Source organism: Pectinophora gossypiella, chromosome 24 (assembly GCF_024362695.1).
Source record: "Pectinophora gossypiella chromosome 24, ilPecGoss1.1, whole genome shotgun sequence".
NCBI lineage: Eukaryota > Metazoa > Arthropoda > Insecta > Lepidoptera > Gelechiidae > Pectinophora > Pectinophora gossypiella.
Window position 1 is genome coordinate 6735411 of NC_065427.1, and position 12614 is coordinate 6748024.

Below are 12614 nucleotides of genomic sequence, written 5' to 3' on the forward strand. Positions count from 1 at the left end.
AGGACGCCACACACAAAAAAAGACAACAACATCATATCAAATTTCCACTAAAACAATTACAAAAAAGCAAGACGGATGTTTGTCGAAATGACCATAAGGTGGTGGTGGACGTCCTGAGATAAAAGGGCCTCACTCAGCACAAGTCGCGGCGTGAACCACGACGCTGATATTATGTGTTCCTAGGTTAAAAACTTGTCGCCATGGCCGAATAACAATAAGTCACATCAAAAAAATAAAACAAAGGTCTAGCGATCCACACCCGGACAACTGGTTCAGGCTTGTGGGAACAGCTGAACGATCCCGCCAGAGGTGGTAAGTCTCGCAAGGGGCTGCTTGGGTTATTATCATCCTTCCACTTCCAGCGATCGTCGTCTTGCAAATGTCAAATGTTTCAGGTCTTAGTCAAGGCCTCTCCATTTGAGACCGCTTCAAATCACAACCACAAGACACAACGAGTCACAGACAGATCAAAACGATGAAACCACTCTATCAGAACGGAATCACTTTCAGTATCGAATGTGCATCGGTACAAATAAACTATCTGTGGCTCACAGCTGATTTGGCAGCGCACGCGCATCCCGTCGCGATGGATGGAATCGTTGATCGCTAATGTTTTTGTTAGACAGTGATCATTTTGTGAACTCTATACTCATAGCAACCGCCCGCAGATCCGTTAGAATAATACTGCGTATTGATTGCGTGTATGGTCACGAGCATTAATATGTATACACTTTGGTACCATGTCACATTAACTTTTTTGACAAATTGAACTGTAAGTCTCACTAAGTGTCAAATATGTTAGTGCGACAGAGTCCTAAAGTGGGTACATTATATTGCTCATGACTGTACAACCAAAACTCTCCACCCCGCACCAATTTGTATCTTGCGGCTACCTCACCCCCTCTGGCTAAAGCCAATTTAGTCTTAAAAATGGCCGTAAGGTGCTCGCTATTACGCGTTAAGTGGCACACTTGATCAATTTATCATCATCATCAATTTAAGAGCCACGCTCTTGTCGGTGTAGCATTTTCCATTCCAGTCTATCAAAGGCCAATTCCTTGATCAATTTATATGGAATTATAATCACTATTTAGTAACTTAAGCTCGATTTTTGTTTTGTTAATTTTGAAAATTTGGATGATACTCATGAATTAGTTACGTCACCGACTTCTTCTGACGTCATAAGATCTTATCTGTTTTTTTTTTTTGACGTGACTTATTGTAGATTTGCCGCAGATGGAATTAACTACTTGGCCGCACAAATGGGGAGCGCTGAAGGCTCTCACCCGGTATAACGTATAAGACAACAGGCCTGAGGGTGCCCAGTTGGGCGATCTTATCTGTGATATGATAAGTATCTACAATTCCATGCAAAAATTAAAATACTGACAGCGCATACACATAAGGGTCCAACATCTGAAAAAGAACAAACAACCTTTGATATAGCGCCAATTCTTAATACTTACATAAGTAGCCACAAACATAACTCAAACCGTTCTAACCAACGAACAATAATTAATATAATAAATCTTTCTAAACTTTCATTAACACCAAGCCGTGTATCATCAATCAACAAACATAATTTTATATCATACAATTTCTGAACTTGAAGATTGTAATATATAGGACATTATTTGACTCCAGTAGGTGCCAAGGCGAGACAAATTTATGGCCCAATCTTTACTACAGTTAATAAAAGTTGACCTATTTACGTATGTCGGTAAGTGAAGTGTGAAAATTAACGTACTGGTTCGACAGTTGCTGTCGTCGATTTCTATGCTGGTTATCGTTTCAGACAAATAGATTTGTCGCGGGCGGTAGACAAGGACGATAAAGAAAGGGGTAGAGACGATCTTGAGATAGAAAGATTCTTGACGCTAGTGTATGTCGCAATCGACGTAAACAATAACACAATTAATTTAATATTAAAAAAATGGTGTCAAAATAAAGAGTATAAAAGGAGACAGACAGAAGGTGATAGCCAAAGATTCAGGATTCAGGATTGTGACCGACCAGAACATAATTTAACCATATTATCAACCTTATAGGTTGTCGTCCTCTATCAAAATTAACCAACAAGGTTGATGTTGCAAATTTTTATCACGAGGCTTAAATGCAAACAGATTCTTAAGAATCATACGCGCTGTCTTAAAATCTTTCACAGAACAGATAAGGTGTACTGACGGACTTAAACATAACTGGCAAGGAATGGGTTTATATTCTAGAAATGGCGGCCATTTTAAAATTTTAGATTTTAGATTTTCTTCTTCTTCATAAAAATTCATATCTCGAGATTTAAAGGCCTTACGGACATGAAATAAAATTCTTTTATCTGCAAAAAAACGTCTTTATCGAATAAAAATATCCACAACTACATAAAATAGTTAAAAGCACCTAATCTCATTTAAAAAAAAAAAAGAATAGCAAAAATCTTATTGAGATTTCACGATGAAATTACTCATAGATTCCACCCTTAAAGTTTGTCAAGTCCGAAGAACTACACACTGTATACTATACATCTCGGCCTACTCAATCGGATGTCATGTAACTTGTGAATCTGTCTCTCTGTACATTACGAGAGTATGTTATTTCTAATGTGTCTGCATTCAAACTCAATTAATGGCTTCCCAATGAAGATGTTCCTTTTCAACATAATAATTTTGATTTGTAGCAGTTGTATGGTAAGCGTATGATTTATCTAGACAGAAATATTCCACATAATTTACACACCTGTTGCCCCCATTAACACCCATTAACTAGAAACGTGGTTTCAGTCACGTATAGTGAATATTTTGGTACAAATATTACTAAGTGTTCTTAAAATGTTGAAGACTTTGTAGGAGAAGACTGAGATTTTTGAAATGAGTCTAGCAAAGAGGCAGAATATGTAGCCAATTTTGATAAAGGCCTTAATAACGCGGATACGGAAAGTGTAATTGATAGAATATTTTTGTCTACACCCTATATCTACGTTCTTATGATGATGTAAGTGAGTATAAAGTTTATGTTATACATATATAGACGAACTTGAACTGACGGACAGACGTGTTAGAACTAAACTAACTAAAAACAAAAGAAAAACTAAAAGCGACCGCAAATATATTTTGTACCTTACCGACTACATCGTTTCGTGCCATTAAAAACGGTGTAATAAATTGCGAGAAAATGTAAATGTGAGGTGGATTACCAACCTCATCAACCCTAGCGTTAAGGTTATTATTGAACCGCCAAAGGCCCCTGACATGGTTCATGTAACGACTACTTACTTACATCAGTAAGTAGTAACTGGGACCAGCGGCTTAACATGCCTTCCGAAACAGGGACCATTTTACTTTCGAACAATCAGGTGATCAATCTATAATGTCCTAAATTGTGATAAGTGCCCACCTCTACATGTCTACATCTTTACTACCTACTATGTAGGTATGTTTCAAAATGCTCATACCACGTGCAGTTACATTTCGTTTTAAAACATAAAATATGTACATAGTTACTATAGCTTTTGGCTCGAGAAATTGGCTCATTAGAAACATGATTATAATTTGTATTAACACAGAGTGTGATATGTCGCACTATTAATTTTGTGTCTCAAGTCCTTAATGTCGTAATGATCAGTGTAGATTTCATAATTTATATGTCTTTATAATTTACTTTGGTTGAGGTTAGTATGTTCTCCTTAGCAACCGAATGCGGTATGTCACATAACATTAGCTCACGAGTAAGTCCCAATTGGGATAGTCAGAACCACATCCATCGAAAAATGAACTAAGTACTCACACTTCACCGAGCTTTCTGTTAGACCAACGTGATAGGTGGTGAGCCGTATCACCGTCTATAATGGTCGAGCCAACTGTGTTAGTGAAAACTGCACGTAAGATAAATTAATAACTTATTGGTGCTAGAACCCGGGACCTCCGGATCGTGAGCCCAACGCTCAACCACTGGACCACGGAGGCCGTTAATGATAGGTGATAAACCCATACAGCAAAACCTTTATAACTCAATCAAAATCCGACCGTGACCACATTTTGATCAAAGAAGTTCCTGCCAGAGCCAAGAAGAATAGCAATACCAAATAATAATTATAATCCACCTCTCATTCTAATTTGACATACGACGTTATAGCCTTATTAACCTGGATTCTTGACCTTATTATCATAGGTATACTTGCCATTTTACGACTGCCTTGACCTTATCACGTCTGCAGCAGCTGTGTCAGTTTATACTGAAACTATTCAAAGTACCTACACAATTCACACATCAACAATCAATGGAAATTTTGTTCAGGTTGTCATTGGAGGGGCAGATCATGAATTTCCATGAACTCCAATCCTGACTTCATAAAGATCATCGTCGTCGATTTCGTCTCATGTATCAATACCTTGGTTATTGGTTTGTGTGGTATTGGCTTCATGTATAATACTCTCAAACCCTAACTGACTTGCCTTTTCTTTGAGATGTCATCGATTAGACCATGGTTCACCTGCCATTATTCATTTGGCGATTTGCCTCATAAATCTGTTTCATCACGTAATTCTTATTCGTTATTTCTACATGTCTGAACTTAACTTTACTTCAATTACAAAATCTCAACTTTGAAAGATGTTTGGAAACTGTCAAAATATTGAGAACACAATGAACATAGTAAAATAAATAAAGACAAGAGAGGCATATTGTATAAAAGATCTTGTATTTCTCAAAGTGCTTGAAGAGGATAATACAGGAGATGACGTGAAGTAGGCTGAATCCACAGCTCGCGATTATCAGTTCTCTCTGCCTAGCCAAGAGCTCGAAATGCCGCTTTAATGTGCCCCTTGACCCCAAATCCAAATCAGCAGTTCGCAATCCGCAACAACACCCTCGGTTAGATCAGCTTCTATCTTCGGCGGAAAACACCTCTGCAATATCGACGTCACTTGGTGACGAGTTAGTTATCCAACCGAGAACCGACGCCTGCACCGCCTACGCGCATTCCGCCCGCCCGCCTCGGCCGTCGGCCAAAATTTTCATAGTTTAGTTACGATTTCGAAAACGAACCGACGCGTCCCGCCGCCGGCACGAATTCTCACTCGAACACAGTTTCGGATAGCCTTCGTCAAGTTCTCGATCGATTGTAGTGTATGTGACAAGTGCAGTGATTGGATTACCGTTAGATATTTTTTAGGTATGTTTCTCTGAAACGTTTTGGCTGAGGTGTTTTTTGTTATTATTGTTATTAAACTAAACTTAACTCCGATAAAATTGTTAAAATTCTGGATGATGTGGGAAAATCATTTTAAGAAGTGTCCGGTTGGAAAATCAATTCGGATTACACGGCATGATTTGGGTCGCGCTCGAATCACGTGGGCGATCCGACTCAAATTCCACCGCAAATCCATATTCCCAGGTTGCGGAAACGACGTAACCTTAAAATTCGAAATAGCATAATCTTTTAATAGCGGAAATCGCTGCTGGAGCCGATAAAATTCGGGACCGAATGTTAGGTAATCGTCGGAAGTAAGGTGCATGTTATAAAAGTTCTGCGCTCAGAAACGGCGAGTTTTGTGAGGCCTTCGGTTGCTACAGAAATAGCCCGAGACGTTTCGTTTGCACTGAAGATTTTAACACTAGACACCCACATTGGTACACTTCACCTTGTGAATCTAGATGGCGCTGACCGTGTGACTCACTTGCTTTGCTGAAGAGCTCTTGAGCTGATCGCTCCGACAGATATAATGCTTCTGATGTATGTCTTTCAACGAGCTCTGATCGATGACTCGTCGTGTTTACGATTGGTGAACTATTTCGTATTGGAACTGATTTTGTTTTACACGATTTTGGTTCGGTTGCTTCCTGGAAATTGATACGGAGGATTATAGAATTTTATATAATCACTGTTTTCTGCAGAACTTTAGCACTTTAAAAAACTTACTTGAGAATTATTAAAATATTATTGTCTATTTGACTTGGATTGACAAAAATAAAAAAAATGAAGCTTATAAAAAATAAGAATCTCTTGATGTTTTATACGACCTTGAAAACTTTGCATATGTTGCTATTTTAGTTTTACGTCAATATCACATAGATAAGTATGCTGTTGGTAAAATATGCAAAGTCAAGAACCCTATATGTACCCACTTCAGTTACTGTATTTTCAATTTTTCCGTTTATTTCTGCTGTTCGTTGCCAATTGGTCACATTGGCTAGCATTAATTCTGTCAATACGTTGTCTGTTGCACGTTCAATAAATAAACTTGAAACAGTTGAAACAATGTCAACAGCATATTATTTTCACGTTGCACCTTTGGATATTGCAGTTTTCACTAACACAGTTGGCTCGACCATTATATATGGCAATACCGCTCACCACCTCTTACGTTGGTCTAACAGAAAGCTCGGTGAGGTAGTACTTAGTTCATCTTGCGATGGATGTACCTCTGACTACCCTGCTGGGAAACAGTCGTGAGCTTATGTTACGTTATCTTTGGGTACTTTTGTTGATTTCATTTTGATATTTCAAGTTTTGACCTTTGACAACATGCGAATTGATATGCAAGGCAATATTGTCTACCGAAGATTAGATATTATAACTATTCTTTACTTTTCTTAGAACATACATACTTTGAATTTAGCATTAGATCTTTAGCTACTTCAATATGAAATCTTCAGAATCTAGAACTTTCTAGATAATGTGTTCAATAGGGTTAACGTTTAGTTCAATATTTAAACATATATTTTTATGTAGACCATGGAATACAATTTGAAAACTTATTCAAGTTTTTCTTCAACGATTATCATCTTTAATTTTTTTTTATTTCACTCATCTCAACAGAGGCAGCTATGATTTTTTACCGGCGGAGAACCCTAAGCGCATCAGAGACTAATCCACGTTAAATCTGTAGAAACATAAGTCAGATATTCAGAGGATTTTAATAAATGAACTGTTGTTTGCAATTGATTTGAATCCAATCACTTTACATCAGTCTCTACGGTAATATAAGGAAATATATATCCTAAAACAGACAAAGATTCAAACGTTATCCTAGTTTCCAATATTGAAAGTAATTATTTCAATAAGTAAGTACTTAGATCTGTATTAACAGAATACGCTTCTAAAGTTTTGCACAAAATTTAAAACCGGATGCATAAACTTTGGCATTGATTAAGAGCCATGTGGTTTTGTAATTTACATTGAATATTTTAGTACCTAGTTTCAAAATAACCAAAATCTTATTACGTGAAAAGTATATCTTCACAAGTCAACTGTACACTAATATAGATTCTAGGACAGCTAATATAGATTGTATGCAAAGGCTCAAACTTTTTATAATCTTCAAAATACTATAGAACATAGAATATCAAATACTAATATGATTTCATTTAAATCTAACCTTGAAGTAAAAATTGAGAATGTAATAAATCTAGAGTCGTTTACAAAAAGTTTCATATCCGTAGCGATCTAACATAGAAATGATGAAACAGTTTTCAAGAACATCAATCCCGGAAATCGTATTTAAAATCTTACAGCTGAGCTATGCTTAACATAAATGGATTACATACAAATGATACTGAAACTTACTATAGATAAATAAAGGTGATACACGTTGCCATACGTCCGATAAAATATTTTGACATTATGGAAGCATCTATAATCGCCCGTCATGTGTGCTAGGTCATGATTTTGATCAGTGATTCCAATTTCAAGGTCCCAATGTACATATATACCCGATAGTTCATGAAAAGGTATCTTACAATCAGCCGCATTAATTCAACGTCCACGACACGTCTTTAATTTAGCATTATTCAATTTAATTTGAACTTTGTTTACGCTAGATTTGATTTATCTAACACAACGCTGTGCTGCATGCAACGACTGATATTCGTTACGGGCTTGCGATGCTTCTTTAAAGTTGTTAATTACTGCATTATTTACTATTAGGACCGGTCGCACGTTGGACACGTTTTCAATCCATTCAATCACAACCGTGCATGTATTATGGGAGCGCGCACACGCTCGAGTTATAAATCTTGTCGTCGCCTTAAAAACCACGTAGGCGCCTTTTAAACAAAACGTCAACTTCTTTAAATTAATTTCAATCAAGGGTGGTTAAAAACGCCACATCTAAGCGTTTCACCGTGCATTGCGCACTTACTTTTAAATGCGCAAATGTCAAATTGCAATATTGCTTTTTTAGATGAATTGCTTCTATGTGGCCTTTTAAAAACACCCATGGTAAAAATTGAGATCACAAATTATGACTTGGATTGAAACAAGCTTCTCTATTACGAGGCTTAATTAATAAAACTTGCATCCAAATGTGGTTTTTCAGTGTAAAACAACGATATAGTGATCGTATGCTTTCGTACCATGCAAATTCGTATTAAAACACGTCCAAAATGTCACCGGCCTCAAAATCTCTAGCAAATCTAACATAATCTTTTGTCCAACAGGTCGAAGAGCCAGTCTCTTCCAATTCCTCATTCACCGTGTCAAATGTCGTGATGACCAGCTAACAAGATGGGGGTGTCAGACGATTTAGCCCCGAGCTTCACACAGAAGCCGCAGTTGCGCCAAGAAGACGACGGGAACAAACTCGTCTTCGAGTGCCAACTCCTTGCTTCTCCCAAACCAGAGATATGCTGGTATCGCAGCGATGAGCTGCTCAAAGAGGATAATAGGACTAAGTTTAAGTAAGTACTTTTTATTAGATATAGTTTTGTCTTTTGCAACGGGGAGCGCCGTTTCGTATACCGACACTGGACTTGCACCAATGAGTTGCTTGCATCAATTAATTTATGTAGTTTCCCCAATACAGTTGCCTCGACCACTATATACAGCGATACGGATCATCACCTATCACGTTGCTTTAACAGAAAGTTCGGTGAGGCGTGGTTAATTCGTTCATCTTGCGATGGATGTGTTGTTATGTTGTTGTGAAAAGGGCTATTGCTATATCCAACGTTGTTGGTGGCTATATCCAACTCGTAGTTTTTTAAAGTGGTAAGAGGTCTCTTTGGAATACGGGAAATAGGCGTGATCTTATGTATGTATTTATGTAGGGTTGACTATTATAGTCTTCTTCTATTGTGAGGTGAATTACCAACGCCTTCAACCCTGGTGCCAGGGTTAATCCAAATGCCAAATGGCCCCTCAATATTAACAACAATATCAACCCTGGGTCAGGGGTATTTACCCCTGATATGACTCATGTAATGACTACGTACTCATATCAATGTAATGCCTGTAATATCTTAACCATCACAAAGTAATTTTTGTGCTATGTCCCCACCGAGATTCGAACGCAGGACCTCCGGATCGTGACTCCAACGCTCAACCAGTCGACCACGGAAGTGGTTAAGTGTATAGTGAAAACAGTGAAGGGTAGAGGATAGAGCCTTGTGGGACTCCGGCATGAATCGGGTGCGGTGATGGGAGCGTCTGTTCGAAGTGGTAGCCGAAGGTTCGATTAGAGAGAAAGTCCAACTCATAGAGAAACGGTAGTGGTATGTTCCTTATTCCTTCTGGTTGATGTGGGTTGGTTCCAATTCAACAGTAGGATCTATTATATATGCTTTGTTGTCAATTATCATTATGTTAACAGCATAGTCTACTCTTGGCGTGTTTTGCTCTGCACGTATTATTGTTCCATTTTAATGGTATTAAAAACCATTGTTTTGTTGTAGTTTTTTCGTTCAGTATGTCGACTGTCCCTTCAGAGATACAGGCGTGACGCTTTGTTATGAGAGTATTTGTGAGCTGAATTCTTCGGATTTTTCGTTATGATTAAATTGCTATTTGTAGAACCAAAGGTATTTGCGAAGGAAAATAATTCATTGATACCTAATCGAGGGATGGCTGACATTATTAAAATCAAAAAACATGCTATGTTATTCACAACTACATCATTACGTATATTTTTAGAGTAGCAATTATTCATTGTTATGATACATTAATGTGTAATTGTGTCGCATTTAGATATATTTTTTTTACATTTTTTTCTTCAAGGTCTCTGCTCATCTTAAATATAAATTTTATACTTTTTTTGCGGAACTCATTCGTTTTTTGAATCAAATCTCCCAAAATAAATCACGTTTCATTGATGTTCCTATAACTATTCCTCTTTTCCGTCTGTGGGTGGTCAGGTGTTGCTAAATATCTATTCTTAGATCTGTTTACATTTTGTGTTTTTTTATGTATGTTTGTCTAATCTACCTGTTTCTGTCTAAAATCAAATAAACAAGTCGGTCAGTCATCTAATTCTGAGAAATTGAAATTTCAACTTGTCAGAGTTTAGTTGATTTGAATATAAACATCATTTGCTTACATTATATTCATTAATTCGCTAAATAGGTAGCATTCGTTACTTCTCATCAAATCATCTTTAGGGTTTGGAAATGATCGTTTTGCAATGGACATATTATTAGTTTCACACTTATTAAATACTTGTTTTTCTTTGAAATCTATGTTCTTAAAGCCCTCCCCGCCCAATAATTTTCTAAAATAACGTTACTTAGAATTATATCTTCAAATAAATACAAAAACTATTGAGTTATTAATATTATTGTTTTATCTGCAGCCAATATCTAAAAATCTTTATGAGTATAACATAACAACATAACATAAGCTCATGACTATATCCCAATTAGGATAGTCAGAGGTCTATCTATAGGAAGACGACCTAAATACCTACACCTCGTTGAGATTTCTGTTAGATCTTTGTCAAATGGAGTAAATTACATATTCCGGCCTCTCTGCTAAGTATTCTTAGTCTGACTGTTAATATTTTTAAAACTCATAGAGCAAAACCTCCTACACCACATGTAACACCAATCTAATTTGTTTGCAACTTTCCTTTTATTTGTATCAATGCATCTTTCTATCGGAATTTGGACCCCTTCGTCTCTGTCGATCAGTTGTCATTCAGAATTAGCTCTGTCAATGGCCCGTGTAACATTAACAGCCATTTGGATGCTATCCACCACGCGCAATATGGCATGTCGTCGAGTTTTGACATCTCACTGAAGACACCTTGGTATCATCTGTTCGGAGTTATCGTCTGTCCTTGTCTAGTGGTGTGGACCCACTGTTCCTTACAAAACATGTTTCATCAATTGTATATCACTGTCTAATAACTTTAACAGAACTTATGCATTACAGACATATAGTAATGCTGTTATCAGTTTGTTTTTGCTCATCATCATCATTAATTTAAGAGCTACGCTCTTGTCGGTGAAGCATTCTCCATTTCTTTAACTTCCTTATAAGACACTACGTTCGCCTTCTCTTTAACCTGTTCCGTGTAAGCTCTTCTTGGTCTCCCCTTTCCTCTCTTTTCTTCTTTCTTTCCTTCTATGATTTTACATAGGCCTGATAGTCTTTGCAACAGTCTTCTTTCATAGTGTCTATTGTCTCAATGTGTCTATTGTCTTTCTTTTCTGCTATATCTTTGTCTTTTAACTTTTTGCCAACATTGAATCACTTAGTAACCCTTTTCATGGACGTCTTTTTTGTGGGTCATAACTGTCTCTATCATCTTTGTTGTCATTTCTAATGACAAACGAGTGCTGAAATCTGTCTCAACATTTTGGGTCAACGTTCTATATCACCTTGAGCATGCTTTACGATTTGTTTTCTCTATTACTTCCTTTGATGTGTATGGTGGGTGCTGGCGGTAAGCTGACACACTTGGCAAACCGGCAAATGTAATAGTATTTTCGTTTGGTAAAATTGAGTCTACTTACGAGTTTGGTACCTATGTGCCGTACGTTGCTCTTAAGATATATACTCTGTCTCAGTTTCTTTGCTGTCGGATGTTAGTCATCGGATGTATCGTGTTTCTTTTGACTTTTCAAATCTTTTTTTAAGGGTATTGTCTTTTTTATTTTAATACATACACACATAAACTCACGCCTGTTTTCCACCGGGGTAAGCAGAGACTATGGAATTCAATTTGCTTCGTACCTAACGCACTTCTCTAGCTTCCTCCACATTCATCAATCATTTCGTACACGCACGCCGGTTCAGAGTAGATCGTACTAAACCCTTTTCTAAGAACATCTCCAAGTTAATTCCTGTTTAACTACTTACTACGCTTTTTCTTAACATCACCAGATATGGTTGGAATAAATTCTGATGAAAAATTTTTATTATCTAATAGTCAGTTACTAATACAAGAACTTCTCATTTCTAATATCTTTTTTGTACTATATCCCCTAAGTTGTGACAATGATTCTATTTTCTCTTTAAATTACTTATTAAATGTTTTACGATAAATTCCTGTAAGTACTTACTAACGATTCGTTATATTACATAAAATTATAATGGAGTAATTAGTAGAGCTAAAAATTTGCAGTGAAAAGATACTTTCCGAAAATATTTTTATCGCCCCAAACATAGAATGCAAATCTATTTTCGTTAGAATGACCTTGAACATGACTTGGTTGATCGTTAATGATGGTGTTTCGTAACTTTGCAAAGCATTTGTTCTCTTGGATGTTTATTTTACATTGATGTTACTGTTATAACATCTTTATGGTTTGAGACAAAATTTCGAGTTTCAATCTTCAAACACCAAACCAAACTTTGAGTTAGACTTGAAACCACGATACTTTCACACTACTTATCATCACATTTT

General features: G+C 36.8%; 1 protein-coding gene across 16 annotated transcripts in view; it reads left to right on the forward strand.

Moving 5' to 3' along the window:
* LOC126377791 (twitchin) overlaps positions 1–12614 on the forward strand; it is a 157227-nt gene that overhangs the window by 15892 nt on the left and 128721 nt on the right. For 15 of the 16 annotated variants that reach the window (XM_050025614.1, XM_050025624.1, XM_050025609.1 and 12 more), the window contains exon 2: positions 8431–8670. In XM_050025614.1, coding sequence (XP_049881571.1) covers positions 8498–8670 — 173 coding nt within the window. In that variant the 5' untranslated portion in view covers positions 8431–8497. Of the gene's footprint in view, positions 1–5026; positions 5165–8430; positions 8671–12614 lie in introns of those variants that run through there. The other variant, XM_050025610.1, reaches the window with a different exon arrangement.